Here is a 21560-nt window from a genome sequence, read left to right on the forward strand (position 1 = left end):
AGATATTAATAACTATTTCCTGATTCTCAAGAATGTGAGTTAATTCAAAATCAAATAAAAAACATCAAAGAAACAATATGAATCTGGTTATCACAGATAGCAGACTAAGAGCTCCCTCCCTGACTGAAATAGAAAGGAGAGCCGTTTTGAGCAGAAAAAAAAGGTACATGGCCTCTGTAGCTCATTACTGATTCACATTTACAGCTGCAGAAGGGAAATGACTTGCAAATTGACTCTCATCATACAAATCCAGGAGGCATATCGGGGTCCTCATCACTGACATCACATGGCTGCTTCTGGTCAATATTTTCAGAAAAGCCAGGTGGCACACCAACATCAACACCACCACCTTCCTTCCCTACCTGTGAATGACTGGGCTGTTCCTTACAGTTTTCCACAGCTCCATCATAAGGCCTAGGAGGTTGCTGCTTTGCCTTGTGAATCTGATGACGGTGGTTGCTGTGCCGATTATTTGACAGAGAGAAACCTGGTGGTTCTTTCGACTCGGCATCATATAAAGTCTCACCAACTCTTCTAGTTGTAGCCTTAATGGTACCATTATTCTCAAACTCCTTTTCAACACGTACCATTTCATACATGGACGATTCACCCTTTTCTTTCCCGTGAGGATTAGCTAATTTACTGTAAACATATTGTAATGTTTCTGTAATTTCGCTTCTCATGCCACCTGATTTTATTATTCCCCATAAGCTATCCGAAATTTGGCCCATCACTTTGTTCCTAGCGGTTATAAAATAATACAAGTATCAGAATAACATCAACAATCTTGAATAAATGGAAATCAACCTACACGAATTATAAAAGCCGGTGAAGCATATTTATTATTCTTCTCAAGAAGTGATCCCAATTTATTATGGTATCCAAGAAGGTGTAATCCTTTTTATACAGGAACACACGAGATTTCCACTAAGGCCACTATGGATTAAAGACATTAATAACTTTGAAAAAAGGGTCCACTTACCCAACTTCATCATGTATGGCATCTGATAGTCGTCTTAGTTTCATGTTTTCAGCACCTGGACGATTAAGTTCTGTTGACTGCTTCACAGCAGCAATGATGCTGTTGCGTAATTCTTCCTGCAATTTATTGCCTTATTAAGAACTTATGAAGTCACGTGATTAGAAAAATGCTTTTTTCTCTGTTAGAAATCAAAAAAAGGAAAGAACTGTGTAGAATCTACAACAAAGTTTGAAAAGTCAAAAAGAGGCAAAGCAATTTTAAGGTGGCAGCAAGCATGCTTATAAACATATGCATTTATAAACATATGCATGAAAACGTGGCATATCCTCAGTAGTAAAGTGCATGCTTACCACACTTGGATAATAATGGGGGCAACATGCTTAACTATTAAGCATACAAATCTTGAAGCTTCATGAGCGGTTAATTTCATATATATATGTTAGTAGTCTATTATGAGATATATGAATGAGTGAAAGAAAAATATTAGAGAGAGGATGAAGCTTAACAAAGCTTGTAAACAAGCCGCAACTAGTTTTGTAGTGTTGTAATATTGAGGTAACGTCGTTGTAACGTATTTTGCCTCGTATTAATAATATTTCGAGTTATATAAACTATCAAGAGCTCGTCCACGCTTCCAACAAGTGGTATCTAGAGTTTGGTTCGAGTTTAACGTGGTGAAGAAGATAACCAACATGATTCTACCTCAAATCCCGATATTGACAAAGACGAATTATGGCAATTTGAGCATTCAAATGAAGGCGTTACTAGGCTCACAAGATTGTTGGGATATCATCGAGGATGGTTACACCGAGTCTGAAAATGCAGCAGCAGAAGCAGTCCTGACCAATGAAGAAAAGAAGGTATTAAAGAAATCCCAGAAAAATGATAAAAAAGCATTGTTCTTTATTTTTCAAGGAGTAGACGAGTCTACATTTGAAAAAATTTCTGATGCGAAGACCGCAAAACAAGCATGGGAGATTTTGCAAAAATCTCTCCAAGGTGTCGAAAAAGCAAAGAAGGTATGTTTACAAACTCTTAGAACTGAGTTTGAGATGTTAAAAATAAAAATTCAGAAAACATCGGTAATTATATTGGCCGTGTAAAAGCGGTAGTGAATGAAATGAAAAGAAATGGTGAATCACTCGACAAGGGAAGAATCAAAAGATTTATCTCAAATATCGATCGATGAGCTTGTGGATTCACTTCAAGCTCATGAGCAGAAAATGAAACAAAATGAAGATTCTGAAAATTTGGAGCAAGATTTACAAAGCAAGATGAATGTCAATAAAGGAGAAGCTAGCAGCAGCTACACACGAGGTCGAGGAAATCGTGAAAGATACAGAGGACAAAGAACTCGTGGATGTGGTGGTTGGTCATATGACACCAATCAAATAAGTGAAAACAATCCAACATCAGGCCGTGGACGAGGATTTAAAACCCGAGGCCGAGGTATAGGCATATATCAACAAGGAAATAAATCTCAGGTACAATGTTATAATTGCAATAAGTATGTTCATTATAGTTATGAGGGTAGATCTTTTCCTAAACAAGAAAAAAGAAATAACATAACAGCAGCTGAAGAAGAAAAAATTGAAAAATCTCATGTATTTTTCACTTATAAAGGAAATGAAGAATTCAAGAAAAATATTTGGTATCTTAATAATTGTGCTAGCAACCATATGTGTGGTCAAAAGGAATTGTTTGTGAAATTAGATGAAACAATCCATGGGCGAGTAACTTTCGGAGATGACTCGCACGCAGAACTAAAAGGAAAAGGCGAAGTCATGATTACTCAGAGAAATGGTGAAAAGAAATACATTTCAAATGTTTATTATGTACCTGCTTTGAAAAGCAATATCATCAGGCTTGGTCAACTCCTGGAAAAAGGATATGAAGTGCAAATGAAGAATCGCTCGCTTGCCATCAAAAATAAAGAAGGAGAATTTATAGCCCAAGTTGATATGACTCGAAATCGTTTCTTTACAATTGATATCGAGTCAGGAGAAGTCAAGTGCATGAAGACCGCGATCAAAGATGATTCAATGTTATGGCATCTATGATATGGACATCTTGGATTTTCTAGATTGAAGTTGTTATCAAAAACAAGTATGGTGAAAGGACTACTAGAGATCAACCTTCCAAATCAATTATGTGAGGCTTGCATTAAAGGAAAGTAGCATAGACAAAGCTTTGAAGTTGGTAGATCCTGGTGTGCTCGAAGATCGCTGGAGATAGCACACACAGATATAGCCAGTTCTTTTGATATACCATCGCTTGGCAATAACAGGCACTACCTAACTTTTATTGATGATTTTAGTAGAAAATATTGGATTTACATCATGAAAGAAAAATCAGAAGCGTTATGAAAATTGAAAGAATTTAAAACAATGGCGGAAAAACAAAGTGGACAATATATGAAGATAATCAGATAGAAGAGGCGAATATAAATAAAAGTTATTGGAAGAATTTTGTAAAGATCATGGCATCATCTATCAGTTGACAGTTAGATACACACCACAACAAAATAAAGTAGCAGAAAGAAAGAACCACACAATTCTTGACATGGCAAGAAGCATGATAAAAGGTAAGCAACTATCAAGAAATTTCTGGGCAGAAACAGTTCGATGTGCAGTTTACCTATTGAACAGATGTCCAACAAAAAGTGTAAAATATATGACGCCAAACGAAGCATGGAGTGGTCAGAAACCAGGAATTGGATAACTCAAGATTTTTGGGTGCATCGCATATGCTCATGTTCTTGAACCGATTAGAAAGAAGCTTAATAACAGAGGAGAAAAATGTATTTTCATTGGCTATGATGAAAGAAGCAAAGCTTACAGGTTATATAATCCTCTTACCAAGAAGGTAATAATTTCAAGAGATATCGAGTTCGATGAAGCAGAATATTAGAGATGGAGCAAAGAGGAAAAGAGAGTTGAAAGACTATTTTTTAATGAAGATAAAGATAAAGATAAAGGTGACAATCTTATTAATTAAGATGAACAAACTGATGATCAAAGTCCTCAACAAAATATACCATCGTCATCAAGAAACAGCAACATCGATCCTAACAACATAATAGAAAATTCTGAAGTACTTCCCACTGAAATTCGAAGATCCACAAGAGAGAGAAGAATATCAGAAAGGTACAACAATTATGAATTAAATATTGTTTCACTATTCAGTCTCTTTGCAAAGAGTGATCTCATAACAAATGAAGAATCGATTGGAGATAATAAGCGGAGAAAAGCTCGGAATAAAAAATCAATTTTGAGAGGGAGTGTTAGAAATCAAACTTGATAAGGAAAGAATTGTGTAGAACCTACAACAAAGTTTGAAAAGTTAAAAAGAGGCAAAACTAAGTATATTATTGACGGCAACCACACTTAGATAATAATGGAGGCAACATGCTTAACTATTAAGCATACAAATCTTGAAATTTCATGAGGCGGTTAATTTCATATATATATATATATGTTAGTAGTCTATTATGAGATATATGAACGAGTGAAAGAAAAATATTAGAGAGAGGATGAAGCTTAACAAAGCTTAGAATAGCGAAGTTGTATTTGTAAACAAGCCTCAGCTAGTGTTGTAGAGTTATAATATTGAGATAACGTCGTTGTAACGTATTTTTCCTCGTACTAATAATATTTAGAGTTATATTAATTATCAAGAATCCACCTACGCTTCCGACATTCTCTGCATTAATTTACGATAACAAAAATATCAGAGCTGCATTTGGCATGTTCTGGAGGTGACAGTAATCCCATGAATCCGTTAGTAACGAAACAATTATACTCTTCAAAGATCCAAATGAACAATTACATATATCTAAACAAGTTTAATCATGCAACGTTCTTTATTTCCATGTAAGCAAGCAATTGAAAGCAGTGCCACTCGCTTTCAATCAAGTTAGCAAATCAATTTGAATAATTTAATCAACCAAACTGTTGCTGTTAGATCAAATAAAATTCAATCAACGTATGATCCTTTAGGACCAAAAAGGGCTGTTTTTGAAGAGCAAAGAGTAAAACAATGCACAATAATAAGATTTTTCAATGATCTAAAGCAGTAAAATAGCTTAATCAACCAGTACAGCACTTCCATTGCGGTGTTAAGCACAGATAATAAATCACTGTAAGCTATTTCTTCAGGACAACCAACCAAAATCAATCTTTACAATCACAAGAACAGATGTAATATAAATATTTTTTGTTACAAGAAAACATAGTTGTAAAAGGCGCGCCTGAGGCGCAAAAGCGCAGAGCCCTCACTGAACGGGGCTTTTTCAACATTGAAGCGAGGCACGTAGCCTAGGATATCAGTCGAGGCGCGATGTGGGATATCAGCCTGTTAATCGATCAAAGTTGATAAAAAAAAAAAGAAGTATTTGTTTTGTTTACCTCATGGGCAGAACCTGTTCGATGGAATCCATCCTATCTAAAGGACCTTTATAATAGCTTTGAACCTCGTTTTCATCGCAATCTCCACCGTCCGAGGATCTCCCAGACTCGTCGTCGTCGTCATCGCTATTCCTCCCGATCGAAGACGATGTCGTCGTGGACGATGAACATCCCCAGTCCTCATCTTCTTCCTCCGCCTTCGACAACCGCTTTCTTTCCTTCACCGTAGACGGCGGGGATTCGAAACTAGAAATATCGCAGGCACACCTCATTACGCGCCCAAACCCCAATGTTTCGATCCTGTCCAACGCGATCGACATGATTGAATCTTTAACCTTTCGGCACCCAAAACAGCAAACCAAAAAGGAAAAAAACACACAGAGAGAAAGGGAATCCAACCAAAATATGAAAGAAGGGGATGAAATGGATATGGGGAATTGTTTGTCTGTTGTTGTTAATTATATCTTTATATATATAAATAAATGTTGGGGATTGAATTGAATAAAGGTAACTGGGGACTCTTATCTTCATCCACTCATTGTCAGTAACATTTCCTTTTTTAATTTGTTAATTATTTTTTAATCTCTTTGAGTTTTAAATTTTTTTGTCATCTAAAATTCGATTTGATTTTAAAATAAAAAAATATTTTTAATTTAAATAATATACATAATTTGATTTTAAAATAAAAAAATTAATTTAAATAATATACATTGTGTCTTCTGAGAATCATTCAAAAATACTCATCTCTTCTACACTTCTTTTATATAGTATTCACTCTAAATGAAAAATTAATCACCTTAATATATTATATATAAAATTATTTTTTATATAAAATTATTTTTTAAATATTATTTAAATACTTTTATCCTTCCTTATAAATTTTTTTTATTCATTGATCTTTATTTTTCTTTTGTTTTTATTTTTTTAAAGTAATAACTATTAACAATTTTCTATTATAAAATATATTCTTCAATTTTAAATTAACACATAATAATTAAACTAAAATCGTACGTATATAAAGAAAATTGAACGATGTATAATAATTTTTTGGATATTATTGACCTCGCCTTCATGAATCATGCGCCTTTCATGCGTCTCGCGGCTCAAGACTCCAGACACTTTTGCGCCTCGATGCACATTGAGCCTTTGATAATTTTGCAAGAAAAAAATTTATACCCATCGAAGATACCCAAAACTCAAAATCATAGCCTTGGATTTGAAATTAACAAATCATACCCATCGAAAATACCCAAAACACAAAATCAGGACAAAACCCATCGAAGCATACAATCACAGACAACAAGCATGGATGCTTAGAGGCCACCCAAACGTTCAGCATTCCAAATTTTGTACCTTAATCCCCACTAAAAACAAGATAGCTTCAACCTTAGGAAACTAAAAGAATAAGATAAAATCAGCAATAAAAGAAGTAAATAGCATACTATGTCCTTGAGCTTGCGGATGATTTTGAGACGGGACGGAGCTTATCGAAATCACCATCATCTCTGAGTTTTGCAATTACCACTTCTTTGCTAATCTTCTTGTTTTCTTCTCCCATTGACTGCTTCGCATTCAATCTGTTGGGAAAGAAAATAGATCTCTCTTTTATGTTGCTATAAACTATATATGACCTTTTAACTGGCAACGGAGACAAACGTTGTGCTCGGATTTTGTGCGTGTCTTCTAGGGTTTTTCACAGATTTCAATTTGTTTCCAACTAAAATAAAATTGTGATTTTAATTTAGACAGTATGATTTCATCATAGAATTTACAAGGCAAAAAGCATCAAAGCCCCTCCAACTTTAAAAGAAATTAATACGGCTGCTATCATTTTTTTCGTTCAACGTGGTCCTCTAATTCGAATTTTTTTTAATGTAGTCCTTTAACTAATTTTTTTCGTCATTTACTAAGGTTTAGTTAATTCTGCTGTTATAAATAAGATAAATCACACCTTTCATTACTTAACTATTTTTTCCTTTTATTTTGGTCATTAAACTTTAAAAGTTTTAGATTCCAAAATTTTTTTAGACTTTAAGGACTAAGTTTGTAGTTAACCCATTTTATTTTAAGGATAAACTACACAAACGGTCACTTTTGTTTAGGAGTGTTCATTGTTCGGTTAAAACCGAATTAACTGATCGAACCGAAATTTTGGTCGGTTAATCGATCGGTTAATTTTGGGTTCGATCAATTAACGGTTAATGGTTTTTTAAATTTAGGCTTTAGATAATTCGGTTCAAAATTAGTTAATTAACTGAAATTATTAAATATTTAATATATATATATATATATTATTTAGCTTTAGGGGTGTTTGAACTCGATTTTTACCAAATTATCCGATCAAATTAATTGAATAAACTAAAAAATATTAAATATATAATATATATTATTTATATATTATTTATAAATTTTGGTTAATTCGATTAACCGAACTTAGTTCGGTTTAGTTAAATTTTTTTAGAAAAAATTTGGTTTGTTTAACAATTAATGGGAAAAAAATCGGTTAATGAAATTTGAATAATTGAGTTTGGTCGGTTAACTGAATTACCTATTTGAACACCCTTACTTTGTTTCAGTAATAAATTACTAATTATGATTCTTTTGTAAACCCAAAATAGTTCATGATAAAATATCAATTTACCTTTTTTTCAAATATTTTCTTCCTCCGTTGATAGATCCATTTCCTTTAATGGTCAGTACATTGCTTTATTCTTCGTCGTCAACATCAAAACAATGAAATTACAATCAAATGAACGGAACATATACAAAACCTTGTGCTGCAAAAAACCTCACCATTGGGGAAAAATATTCAGCTTTGTGTGAGATGATACGAAACAAAACTGGAGTGGAAAATTTTATTAATGGCCACGAATCATTTAGAGAAACAGATTTACAGTTCCAAATACATCATATTGATTAAGATTTCTTTTCTTTTCTTTTTAATTTTGCTTCTATGGGAGTTCTCGATGAAGAAAATGATGATGACTTTGAAGACGAAGTCGATGATGGAAGATGAGAAATCGACGTTTTGGCGGATTTGGGCAACAAAAGAAACACTCTGATCTTTAACGACGGGATGCAAACCGATCGCGTTCCTCGATGAGATTTGCGAGATCCTCATCGGAAGTGATGGAAACCAGCGCATCTAGATCTCCCGTCGACAGCTGACAACGGAGACTCATCGATTTCTCACCACTCATCTCTCCCATCTTCAACAAGTCTGAATCATATTATAAAATACTTCACTCATTATTTCAATTTTCTCTTTCTAGCAAACAGCTTTTGACCAATCTTAAGCTACATATACAAATAAATAAAGTTTTCGGAATTTAAATTTTTTAAAATTTAGTGACCAAAATAGAAGAGAAAACAAATAATTGAGTGATGAAATGTATGATTTACCCAATTTATAATAGCAGGAATTAACGAAACCCTAATCAATGACGAAAAACGTTATTCAAATGATTATGTTGATTCTTTTTTCGAGTTGAAAGGTCATATTGATGCAAAAAAGAAAACAATAAGCACCACATTTTTTTTTTAAGTTGAAGGGCTTTTTGATGCTTTTTTGTCTAATTACAATTAAAATACACATATAATCACTATATATCATAAAATAATAATAGATTTTAATGAATTTAATAATAAATTTATAATAGTTTTTAATAGATAATTTATAATAATTAGATCGATCTAATAATTATTTATAATAATTTAACGGTTATGTGCATTTGCAATCATCTAAAAATAATTTTTTAGATAGGATGTTTGGTACAATTCTAATAGAAAGAGATATTGATTATTTGGTATTTTTTGGAAGAAGTCTAGAAGACACGACGTCTCCCTTAGATGATATGCAATTCGAACGCCAAATCTAATAAAGTAGTAAATAAGAAGACATTATATCTTTGAAACATATTCCAAAAAATATTAGGTAATTCCTATATCTTCCTATGGCACTATAACAAACTCTTTATCTCAAAAAGCAATTTCCTAATACCCTAATGAGCCACATAAGCATTTTTACCTTTTAACATAGTTTTCTGATATTTTTGTACTTTATCACGATAATTATCATCTGAAAAATAAAATTAAACATAATCTAGAAAAAAAATTAATGCACCTTTGGACCCTTGACTTTGACATTAATATGTGATTTAACCTTTGACTTTTTGGGTAAAATTAGATATCTATCTTTGAACTACAATTTGATCATTTACTTTCTGTTATGTATAATTTAACTTTGACTTTAGCTTTAGTGTGCGATTTGGTCCAATTACTTTTTTTGTACATTTATTTGTAAACTAAAAATGTTCTAAAGTGTAAATTTATTTGATCATTTATATTTTTTTATTATTGGGGACGATTGCAATTTAATATTGTTCAAAATTTTCTTAATTACACGCGTAGAACAATTAACCGAATCTAGAAAGAACACTTCATTTTTACCTCTCAGTAGTTTCCAAATTCATATTTGTTTGAAACTAACTAATGGGGTTGCTTTCCAAACATGGGTGCAGTTAGGAGGAAAACGAGTTGGAATAGTGGGCTTGGGAAGCATAGGCGCTGAAATTGCTAGAAGGCTGGAGTCATTCGGCTGTGTTATTTCCTACAACTCAAGGAGGAAAAAGCCATCTGTTTCATTTCCATGGTATGAAAATGTCTATGACCTTGCAGTCAACAGTGATATTCTGGTTGTTTGTTGTTCGTTGAAAGACGAAACTTGGCACATGATTAGCAAGGATGTCATGACTGCCCCGGGAAAGGAAGGAGTGATAATAAACGTGGGGTGTAGGGGCTCTGATCGATGAGAAGGAATTGGTGCGGCTTTTGGTGGGAGGCGAGCTTCGTGGTGCTGGACTGGATGTGTTTGAGAATGAGCCTGATATTCCGCAAGAGCTGTTTTCGTTGGATAATGTTGTACTGTCTCCGCAATGTGCTGTTGCCACTCCCGAATGCTTCGATGCCCTGGAGCAGTTGATCACAGCCAACCTCAAAGCATTCTAGTTATGGACAGACTAGAATTTTAATGTATGGACAGACTAGTTTTTTCTAGTTATGGTTGCTTACATAGCAGCAAGTCGTTACACAGCTAAACCGAGGTCTCTAATGTTGAGAACAGAAATGATTAATTCCCCAAATAGCTTATTTGTAAAACGTAGACGTACTCATTTATTAATAGGTGAAGCTAGTTTCCCTTCACATAAATTAAAACAGAAAAAAATGTTAAGGGAAGAAGTCATTTATTAATAGCATTCTTTATGGATTTGCATCAGTCAAATATCCTTGAAACTGATTGCAACTTTTGCTGAACAGAGTGAAAGCCCGAGTGTCCATTTAGAGGGAGTAAACCCATAAATATACCCTTATAATCATCCTATAGATCACTTTAATAAGCCAAAGACCCTTCAAAGTTACTAGTATGTTTTGAAAGTGAAAAGAAACGATATTTTACCTTTTCTATGAGGCTGGGCCACAAATGCGTTGGATTCCTGGTTACAATAAAGATTTATTCAAATTGGGAAATATCTCGAGTTACAATAAATATTTATAATCACAATCATAATTTAAGCACACAATTAGGAAAAATTCCTATAATAATTAAACAAAACTAATAACTTAAGATTACATAAGGATCATACAAGGAAAGATTAAATCTAATTAAAAAACTCGAACAAATATAGATACAAATCTAAATATATTTTTAAAGTATGATGTATGAAATTCACATTATGATTATTTATTAATGTAGTATTTTTTGTTTGGCAAATGTATGTTCTGCTTATTTTTTTTTTAAAAAAAAATTAAAAAGTAAATATTTAAATTATAACCTATGTTAATTTTAGGTGTGAAAATTATTTTTTATTAAAAATAAGTATCTAACATATTTTTGAAAATAGGTACCATAAATAGAAAACACATATAATAAAGTACGTTTTTATTTTTTTTAAACACAAACTCTAAAATACGTTTTTATCATCCCTTTTCACTCAAAATCTGAAATTGAAAATTGTTTTTAAATTTGAAAAGAATATTTACACATTAATCTTAGATATAATGTTAAAAAAATACTCTAATATATGATTAAATAGGTACTTTAATCTTTATTCTTCTTTTACAATAGTTTAGCCCCAACATTTTATTTTAGGACGAAATGGTCCCTCTATAAATGTAACTCTGTAATTAACAAATGATTAACGCTCTAAAATAATATTTTTTTATCCTAAAATAAAATGTTGGACGTCAAAATGCCAAAAGAATAAAAGTCAAAATAATTACTCAATTAAACATTAAAAGCATTTTTACTCTTAAATGAAACGTTAAAATTAAAATACTATAAGAAAAGAATAAAAAATAATAATTTTAATAAATATTAAAAGTTAATTTTTATATTATGTCTTAATCTTATATAAGTTTTTTTTGACAGATTTTTTTAAACAGATTTATGCACAAAAAATATTTAAAAAGTACAATTTAGCAGAAAGCTATTTTTCTAATTTTTCTGTATGTTCAGTCTTATATCCAAACCGAATATTTTCCTCTTACCCAGAATTCCCGGGAAAGTGAAACGCATAAACCGAACGCTGTCAAAATTTTAACATGGGAGGAGGAAATAAATATTAAAAAGAAAATTAATTTGTTTATATAAATATTAAATATTTTAATCTTATTCTAACAATTTATATGACATTGTTAGCATTATATTTATCATATTTTAATTTATATATATTTGTTTTGGATAAATCAAATAATTTTATTATCCAAAGAGCAGATAACTGCTACAAAAACAATAAGTTCTTACAAAAGGATTAAAAACTTACAAATAATAATGATAACAAATAGAGCATCAGTAATCTATACCCCATTGATTACAAATATTGATATTAGTACTATCATTTCTATTAATGTTTATACCCCGTAATTTGACAGCAACAGTCTCTTTAATAGCATGAAACATGTCTTCAAAAGATCTTGAGCAACCTTTAAATAATCGTTTGTTCCTCTCCTCCCATATAGTGTAAGAGTAGTCCAAGCTAGCTTCATGATAGTAGTGAGAAAAGAATTACTTTCCAAGTTGCACAAGCCCAAGATAAATGATTATCCCACGAACATGTTCTTCGAAATCCATTGAGGTTCAAAACAGCATCCCATAAAGAAGTAGACAAAGCACAGTGAAGAAATAAATGATCTCTAGTTTCTTGAGAGTCATTGCAAAGCACACATTTATCATCGATCTCAAACCCCATTCGAATCAACTGTCTTTAGTTGGAAGTCTATTTAAAAATGCCATCCAAGTAATAATACTAAACTTAGGGATATGAAATGGAAACCATATTAACTTATGCCAAGTGACTTTATCATTACTATTACGAATTTGAAGCCAAATGTCCTTTATCGTGTTAGCTCCCGAAGAAAGAACAGTGGAAGCTTGAGGTCTCATACATAGTATGCATCGAAAGTTCCAGGTAGTGTTCGTTCCAGTGTCCATGTGCCAAAAATCTGATTTTTTAATAATATAGTTATTAATCCAGGCAATCTATAAAGAACCATCACCCGCTAGTACTTTCCTGATCAAATGTATCATACAAGCTTTATTCCAAGCTTTAATATCTTTAAGACCTAAACCCCCTTCTGATTTTAAAAGACAAAGCTTACCCCAACTCACTCTTGCACCAGTTGCAGCCTTGTCCGAACCTTTCCAAAAAAATGAGAACATAGTTGTTCAATTCTATTAAGGACAGATTAAGGAAGGATTAATTGCCTGCACCAGAAATTTGTGATGCTAAGCAGAACATTTTAATTAGCTCTAGTCTACCAGCATAGCTTAAGTGTTTTCTCGACCATTTGTGAAGACGGTCCCTGATATTATCTATGAGTGCCACACAATCTTTATCTGATAGTTTCCTAGAAACCAAAGGAACACCTAGGTATCTAACTGGTAAACAGCCTTGGTTGAATCCAATAATTCTTTTGATTTCATCAATTTTCGTAGGGGAGATTCCAGCAGCAAAGAATTCGCATTTATGTGCATTGATCTTAAGGCTATAAATTTCATAAAAGTAATCCAATACACTAATAACCCCCACGACAGATTCCACATTTGTTTTACAAAAGATAAGCAAGTCATCGGCAAAAGTTAGGTGAGTTAAACCAATTTTTTTGCATCTAGGGTGAAAGCCAAACATACCTCTAAGAGCAGCTTTATTAAGAATTTTGGAAAGCACGTTCATGGAAAGGACGAACAACATGGGTGAAATAGGATCACCTTGTCTTAAGCCTTTGGCCCTTTGAAATAACCAATTAGACTTCCATTGAAAGAGATGGAATAACGAGCTCCTGTGAAACAAGCTTCAACCCATTTAATGAAAATTCTAGGAAGACCAATAGCATTCAGAACAGCAGAGATAAAATCCCAATGCAGAGAATCAAAAGCCTTGTGGATGTCAATTTTCAATGAGCACCTAGGAGAGATAGTCTTCCTACCATAACCTCTGACTAGCTCCTGTGCAAGAAGAGTGTTATCAATGTTCCTTCCTTTGACAAAAGTAGTTTGATTTCGGGAAACAATATTAGGGAGTAAATTTGTTAGTCTTTTGACCAGAATTTTTGTAACAGCTTTATAGACAACTGAACAACAGGAAATAGGCCTGAAATCTTTAACCTTGCATGGGTTTGGGACTTTAGGTACCAGAGTGATTGAAGTTGCTTTGAAAGCAGGCAGCATAATAGATTCCTTAAAAAATGTGTAATAGCAGCAACCACATCATTTTCAATAATAGGCCAGGTTATCTTGAAGAAATAAGGAGTGTAACCATCAAGACCAGGAGCTTTTTCATTACCTTGACAGAAAACAACTTCTTTAATCTCCTCTCGTGTTACTTCTTTAATAAGTGCATTCGAAATGTCTGAAGGCAGAGAGTATTGAAGAAAATTATGAAGTATATTCTGGTCGCAGGCTTTAACTTCTGTATTTTCTGTTCCAATCAAGTTAGTGAAATACCCAATCAGTTCAGCATCCATTTCATCATAGGATTCTAATTTGTTCCCATTGTCATCAACAAGAACTCTGATAGTTTCCCTCTTAGTTTTAACGGCAACTGCAGAATGAAAAAACTTTGTGCATTTGTCACCGTCTTTAAGCCATTGAATCTAAGACTTTTGTCTTAAGAACATATTTTCAGCCTCTTCTAAATTTTTCAACTCATTTTGAATAAGAAGCTCTTTATGAAAGAATCTTCAACTCTTAGAGATAAAAGTTGTTGATTTTCCAGCTCCAATTTCTTTTTTTAACACGAGCTAAGATATCACTATAGAAAAGCTGATTGAAGGATCTCAAGCTGGCTTTGAGGAGCTTTAATTTAGAAAACAGGTTCTGTATAGGGCTGCCATTAGAAGATGATTGCCAAGACTGTCTAACCACACTCAGGAAGTTTGGAAGTTTAGCCCAAAAGTTAAAAAATTTAAAAGGTTTAGGATGGTCAACATAAGTCTCTTTAGCAAGCCAAGCCATTTCCAAACAGTGATTAGAAATACCCGGTGCTTGAAATTCCACATGAGATTTTGGAAAAGTAGTAAACCACGAAGGGTTAAATATAACCCTATCAAGCTTTCTCACGAGGTGAGATTCTTGTTGTTTGTTACTCCAAGTGAAGGTGGGGCCAAAGAAAGGGTGATCGGAAAGTTCTAGGTCGAAGAGGGTATCTTGGAACTCTTTCATGTCTGAAGTAAGAAAAGGTCCTAATAGGGTAGAGTTAGAACTTTCGTTGGAGTTAAGGATGACATTAAAGTCTCCTCCCAGGATCCAAGAAGGTTACCATACAGTCTGCCCAAGTCAGAAAGATGCTACCAAAGTTGTCTTCTTATAACCCCATCATTACTGCCATAGACAACAGTAATGATCAGGGGAGACCTAAGGTAATAACCTTTGAGAGAGATACATTGACCAAAAACATGGATAACAGAGAAATCAAGACCTTTTTTCCAAAGTACCAAAATCCTACATTCTCAGCAAAGTCATAGTTAGTACAAGAATTCCAGTGCTCAAATTTGCTGTTAAGAATTGCAGTCGAATTACTGGATTTAACTCTAGTTTCCAAAATGCAGAAAACATCAATATTATTTAAATTAGCTCTCTTCAACACACTTACTTGCTTAAGAGGACTGTTAAGTCCTCTAATGTTCTAAAAACCTACAATCATTGAGAGGAAGAGGAAGTGGCAGTCACAGTACTACTCACTTCAACATTTTTAACTTTGTCCATTCTATCATTTTTCTTTGATTTCAGTTCATTTACAAAGGCAACAACTCCAGAAGATACAACTCGTTTTTTAAGATGAGCTTCCGTTGAAGAAGAAGATAGGTCATCTGCTGCAGTTAAGATTTCAAATCTGTTCCTTGAACCAGTCAGGACAGGTTTAGCATTTTCTTTAGGAGGCCTACCTCTACCCTTTTTAATAACAGTAGGTTCAGGGTTAACGATACTTTCATTTAGATAGGTTCATATGTAACAGAAATTTCAGTAACATCATTTCCAGTAGTACCAACGTGATCAGATTAAACATTATTGTTTCCAGCTTCATTACTGATATCCGTAGGGTTAAGCTCCTTAGTTTCATTATCTTTAGAAAGCATACACTCTTGTAGAAGCTCGATTTCTCCTTCTAAAGGAGTTACTACAGTAGGATTCTGTGTTACTTCTTTCTTTTTACATACTTGGGTTGGGGCAGTATGTTTTTGTTCTTTACAGTGTTTATCGCTATGCCCAAACACACTACATTTTTGACAACTTGGTGGTAACCATGGAATTTCAACATAAATAGAAGTGACAAATCCATCATTTAAAACTACATCACAAACTCTGGTATTTTATCATTCAAACCAACTTCGATGCATACTTTAGCATATTCTAACCTTGTTCTAGATGCTGTAACAATATCCATTGAGAGAGGTACTCCAATGGCACTTGCAATATGACTAAGTCCAGCTCTTGAATAGAGTTCTAAGGGCACATTAAATAGATGAATCCAAACAGGTATTTTAGTAAGATCAAAATCAAGTTTTTTCAGGTTTGGCTCCCATTTCCTTAAGATCAGAGGTTTGTTAAAGACATGCTACGGTCCATTCTCTAATACCCAGTTCCTAGCAGCTTCTGAATTGAAAGAGAAACGTAAACGTTGTTACTGCCAGACTAATCTGGGCGTTGTTACCTTGAAGAGCTTTCTTCCACATAGTTTGTATTGTTCTCTGCAGAGTGGAATAGTTCGGAGGAGGCCCAAGGAACTGCCCCACTAAAGAAAGCTTCCAATCAGCAATCCCTTCTTCGAAAACCTCCGGCGGTGGTTAGACCAACGGAGGACCAGTACGCGATTTTGGGGGAAAGAAATCCAAGCTGTGCCCTTTCGAACTTACGAACAATTTCCTCCAATCCATGATACAATCGATCTGAACAAGAAAACGTTGATGAGAGAGTGAAAGAGGATGAGCAAACAAGACGAACCCACACCGGAGCGACGACGGAGATTCCAGAAACGTTAGGCCTACTAACGTGCACCCACAGAAAACCGGCTATCGTGCGCTGGGAACGTTATGACTCAGCTTTCAATTCAAAAAATAAGAAATAAACCGACTCAGCTTCATTATAGACTGGTCCGTATTGGATTCCTACCTTTCGCGCAAAAAATATAAAACAGGCAACGATATTTGGTCACCAGACAAGGAATCTAAAAGACGGAGAAAGGTCTACCCAAGCAATAACTAGTCGTCAACCTCTCAATTATTCTCCTTTTAGGGTTTGCCTGATTTTCACCCTTACCCTAAAAAACACAATTATTTTTAATGGACGATCCTATATTAAGTAATCAACGTATCAAATCAGCTCCGGCAACTCCACGTCTCAACCTCCCGTCGTCCACGATGTCTGACTCGTCCCTCCATCTCCAAAACATCACTTCTCGGACAATGCACATTAACCGGCTGCTCAACTCCAACTACAACAGTTCCCCGTCGCGCACAGTTTATTCTGATAGGTTCATCCCCAGCAGATCGGGATCCAATTTCGGCCTTTTTGACATATCAAATTCTCTGACCTCAGTTGAAGGAAAAGAGGATGGTTCCGGTTCTTATCACAGGCTTCTACGAGCCGCACTTTTTGGGCCCGACACGCCAGACAAGAAGGATTCATTGACACCTCCGTCTTGCCGTAATATATTCCGGTATAAGACAGAAACTAAACGAGCATTACACTCGCTTTCACCTTTCGGGCTTGATGAATCGGTTTCCGGGATTAGTCATAGCCCCGTTAAGGCTCCCAGGAAAGTTCCCATGTCACCTTACAAGGTGAGTTGTTTTTTAATGGGTTTCACGTTAAATTTGGTTGCTTTTTTTAGGGGCTAATGCTTGTTATTATATTTTCGTAGGTTTTGGATGCACCTGCATTACAAGACGATTTCTATTTGAATTTGGTGGATTGGTCATCTAATAATGTGTTGGCTGTGGGGTTGGGGAATTGTGTTTATTTGTGGAATGCTTGTAGTAGTAAGGTTACCAAGTTGTGTGATTTGGGGATTGATGTTAGTGTGTGTTCAGTTGGTTGGGCTCAACGTGGAACTCATCTTGCGGTTGGGACTAGCAGCGGCAAAGTTCAGGTTTAATTTTATTAGTATTTGTGATAAAAACCGTTTTGTTGCCAACATTTTTAGTTCCTCTATCTGTGTATGCTTGCTTTCTGATTTTGCTGTGTCACTTTTAGGCTGTTACCGCTAGATAGTTTAATCATGTGATCGGTAATGCCTTGAGTATAACTAAGAATGAAAGCACTAGTTCTTAACAAATGCAGTAATGTTCTCAAAGTTGTTTCATAAACGGGTGACAGAATGCATGCGAAGTTTGAAAGCTTTATCTCCCAATGAAAAGTATTGTTGAATTGTAAAAACAATATGAAGATTGAAGAGTAAATATTTATGGTTATTCAGTTGATTTAGCTGGCAATTAATAATGTTTATTTTTCTATGGAATTGTTCTTGAATTTACTGATGTTTTTACATGTTTTTTTTCCTTTATGTGATTATATAATAGTTGGACTTTATGATGTAGCTTAGAAAACTTTAACATTGTAGTTAACTATTGGGATGCATAAGGGGTAGAGAAAAAGCTTAAATTTGGTCAGAATCTGCTTCAATAATCAGATAACTATGACCCAAAAATAAAAGCTTCTATCCATAGTTTATGGATTCTGGCCAGAGGGAAACTAGAAAACTGTTTAATGGTCTTTTCAGATGCAAGCATGGGAAAATTTGGGACTGAATCTTTCTATTTTATTAGTTTTTGAAATCTATTTTAACCTCCTCATGTAAGGAAAATACATTCTTTAATTGCTTCTAAGAATTTATTACTTGAAATTTTAAAACTTAGTTCTGATCTTTTCCTTGAATATTTGGGATTTAATAAACTTTGACATAAATCAGTAACTTAATGCTTGTACAATGGCCATGGAAAGCGACAATTTCAGCGCTGCTTTGGGCTTGAGAGATAATCTTTCCTCACTATTTCCTTTGCACTAGACTTATCATTTCTTTCAAAATCCGACTTCCTGCTATTTGTTTGTAGGATAATGCAGTTAGTTAATGGCTATCACTTTGGATGTAGATTTGGGATGCATCTCGCTGCCAGAGGGTGAGAACAATGGAGGGGCATCGATTACGCGTTGGGGCCTTAGCATGGAGCTCTTCTCTGTTATCTTCTGGCAGTCGTGATAAGAGCATTCTTCAAAGAGATGTACGTGTTCAGGATGATTTTGCTAGTAAACTCTCTGGTCACAAGTCAGAGGTTAGACTCTTATCACTCATCAGTTTGATTCAAAGAATTTTGTTTATGTATCTATGGATATTATTACAACTGGATTTTTCTCTAACACAAGTTTTTCTTATATGTATGTCCTTTGATTTCATAAATGCCTCATTTTGTTTCATGTTTTATCAAGAATTCATGCTCTCATGCTAGTTATTTTTTTGAGGAAACTGCATGTGCTACCGATAATTATTGTGTTCATTCATGGCTCATGCTATATGCTCATGTTCTGAATTCTGAGTCTGAATAACTATTGGGCGTTATGTAGGTTTGTGGACTGAAGTGGTCTTATGATAACCGTGAACTGGCATCGGGTGGAAATGACAACAAAGTTTGTAACATTTATTTTGCCTATCTGACTTATTCCAAGGCTTAGTGTTCATTGACTTAAAAAATGATTGAATGGAAAATCTCATCTATATGCAGCTTTTCGTTTGGAACCAACATTCCACTCAACCTGTCCTGAAATACTGTGATCATACTGCTGCTGTAAAAGCAATTACTTGGTCTCCCCATCTGAATGGCCTTCTTGCATCTGGGGGTGGTACAGCTGATCGATGTATTCGATTCTGGAATACAACCACAAACACACAATTGAGCTGCGTGGACACTGGCAGTCAGGTGGTGTTTTTTGTTCTTATCATATCATGTCCCTTAACCGTGGCCTTAAATACATCAAATGGACATATAGGTGCATAAAATTTCTTCCTTGACTCCATTGATGAATTTTGACATGATAAATGCGTTGTCATCTGCATGGTGCTATAAGTAATTATCCTATCAATCTACAATGCAGAAACCTTGTCAATAATGAGAGATTAGGAAAATTTTAAGTTCTCCTACATGTTCGTGGAACATATCTATGGAAAAGCTTTATTATAGTAATTAACATAAGACAGTTACTAGTTCCTTTTTGACTTGGCAGTGCTTCTTAAGACTAGTTACCCATTCTAGATGCTTATAACTTCTGCTCCACGCATGGCAGGTCTGCAATCTCGTGTGGTCTAAGAATGTTAATGAACTCGTCAGCACTCATGGATACTCCCAAAACCAGATAATTGTTTGGAGATACCCTACGATGTCAAAGGTATAAGAAGTTAAAAAAAAGTATATATATATGATCATAATCTCTCTTCTACATTTTGTCCTCTAAAAGTTTATTCTACTAATGCAGTTGGCTACTCTTACGGGCCACACATACAGAGTCCTTTATCTTGCAATCTCACCTGATGGACAGGCTTGTCACCTTCCCATGCTTTATACTTACCCTTGGCTTCCACTTGTGTTTGAAATGACCTTTTTTTTTGTTGCAGACAATAGTTACGGGAGCTGGAGATGAGACACTGAGGTTTTGGAATGTGTTCCCTTCCCCTAAATCTCAGGTAATGAGACTTGAAGTCCAAGCTTTCTGACAAATTTTGTAGTTTTCTTTTTCCGACCATTTAATCTGACTTTAGTCTGAACACCTCTCTCATAAATTTTCTTTTTGTTTGTGGGGATTGTAAGTTACTTCATAGGGAGCAGAGGGGATAAAGTAAAGTAATTAATTGAAAAGTAAATGCTGCATTATTCCGTTGCTTGCCTCTAAATCACATCAACTTCTTTAAAGATTTTCTTCTGTTGTGCTACGCAATGGTCCATTGAAGAAACTCACATTTGTGGACATGATCTTTAATGCAGAACACTGAAAGCGAAATAGGAGCATCATCTTTGGGAAGAACCACAATTCGCTAAGTCGAAGAAACTATGCTGTAAGATCGGGGTTTTATCGGATTTTCACATGCCTGTGAGCATTCTCATGCTCTGAAATATCAAATTCGAAGGAATTGCAGCAGGGGGCGACAACTGATTTATTGATCTAATTTTCATTTTGATTAATGTATATATAGAGAGCTGTTACATCCCTTTGTAAATTAAAGAGGTCGGGGAGTAAGTTAGAGTAGCACGTCTCTTTGTGTTGTATGCTCATCCCAAAGGGTTTATGTAATGCAGAGTAAATTTTTCATTTTATATATATTTTATTTTTAAATGATGAAAGTAGTTTGAAGTTTTTCTTAAAGAAAATAACGAAATTCATATCATGAGATATTTTTCTTTATTTGTTTAGAAAAAAAAAAAAAAAGATATAGTTATGACATGATCAAATTAACTAAAGAATTTAAAATTTTAAACAGATAAAATCTCTAAATAAATTTAAAATAGAGTTTATTGAACCCAATGCATTCATGAAGAGTCTTTAAAATTCAAATGTTAATATTTTGCAGTAATAAGGTGAGTGCAGGTGTTGAATTTTCATTAAAAGTAGGGTTTTTAGATATTTCTCAGCT

The 21560-nt window shown here is 34.2% G+C and overlaps 2 protein-coding genes and 2 pseudogenes across 2 annotated transcripts; 2 read left to right on the plus strand and 2 right to left on the minus strand.

Annotated features, from left to right (window-relative positions):
• Positions 1-218: 218 nt before the first annotated feature.
• LOC120173821 lies at positions 219-7032 on the minus strand (annotated as a pseudogene).
• Positions 7033-9152: 2120 nt separating this feature from the next.
• Positions 9153-10395, plus strand: LOC120173839 (annotated as a pseudogene).
• Positions 10396-13660: 3265 nt separating this feature from the next.
• Positions 13661-15106, minus strand: LOC120173841. The gene is made up of 3 exons (XM_039180902.1): positions 14923-15106; positions 14229-14486; positions 13661-14016 (listed from the first exon to the last, which is right to left on the minus strand). Exons 1-3 carry the CDS (start codon positions 15104-15106, stop codon positions 13661-13663), a joined length of 798 nt encoding a protein of 265 aa, XP_039036833.1.
• A 2013-nt stretch (positions 15107-17119) lies between these two features.
• On the plus strand, positions 17120-21049 carry LOC120173834 (protein FIZZY-RELATED 2-like). The gene is made up of 9 exons (XM_039180900.1): positions 17120-17724; positions 17805-18032; positions 19033-19212; positions 19502-19564; positions 19660-19854; positions 20219-20320; positions 20408-20470; positions 20547-20615; positions 20914-21049. Exons 1-9 carry the CDS (start codon positions 17224-17226, stop codon positions 20965-20967), a joined length of 1455 nt encoding a protein of 484 aa, XP_039036831.1. The 5' UTR covers positions 17120-17223; the 3' UTR covers positions 20968-21049.
• Positions 21050-21560: the final 511 nt, after the last annotated feature.

Source organism: Hibiscus syriacus, unplaced genomic scaffold, assembly GCF_006381635.1.
Source record: "Hibiscus syriacus cultivar Baekdansim isolate YM2019G1 unplaced genomic scaffold, ASM638163v2 tig00111989_pilon, whole genome shotgun sequence".
Classification (NCBI taxonomy): Eukaryota; Viridiplantae; Streptophyta; class Magnoliopsida; order Malvales; family Malvaceae; genus Hibiscus; species Hibiscus syriacus.

Bases quoted from the DNA above. Each gene is read 5' to 3' on its own strand.
- LOC120173841 (XM_039180902.1), bottom strand. From the start codon at position 15,106: ATGAAAGAGTTCCAAGATACCCTCTTCGACCTAGAACTTTCCGATCAC. The intron at 14,487-14,922 runs GTATTTCTAATC...TTCATTCTGCAG, and splicing joins TGTGGAATTTCAAGCACCGG to TTGCCGTTAAAACTAAGAGG. The intron at 14,017-14,228 runs GTAATGAAAAAG...CCTGTTGTTCAG, and splicing joins AGAAGTTGTTTTCTGTCAAG to TTGTCTATAAAGCTGTTACA.
- LOC120173834 (XM_039180900.1), top strand. From the start codon at position 17,224: ATGGACGATCCTATATTAAGTAATCAACGTATCAAATCAGCTCCGGCA. The intron at 17,725-17,804 runs GTGAGTTGTTTT...ATATTTTCGTAG, and splicing joins TTCCCATGTCACCTTACAAG to GTTTTGGATGCACCTGCATT. The intron at 19,565-19,659 runs GTTTGTAACATT...ATCTATATGCAG, and splicing joins CGGGTGGAAATGACAACAAA to CTTTTCGTTTGGAACCAACA.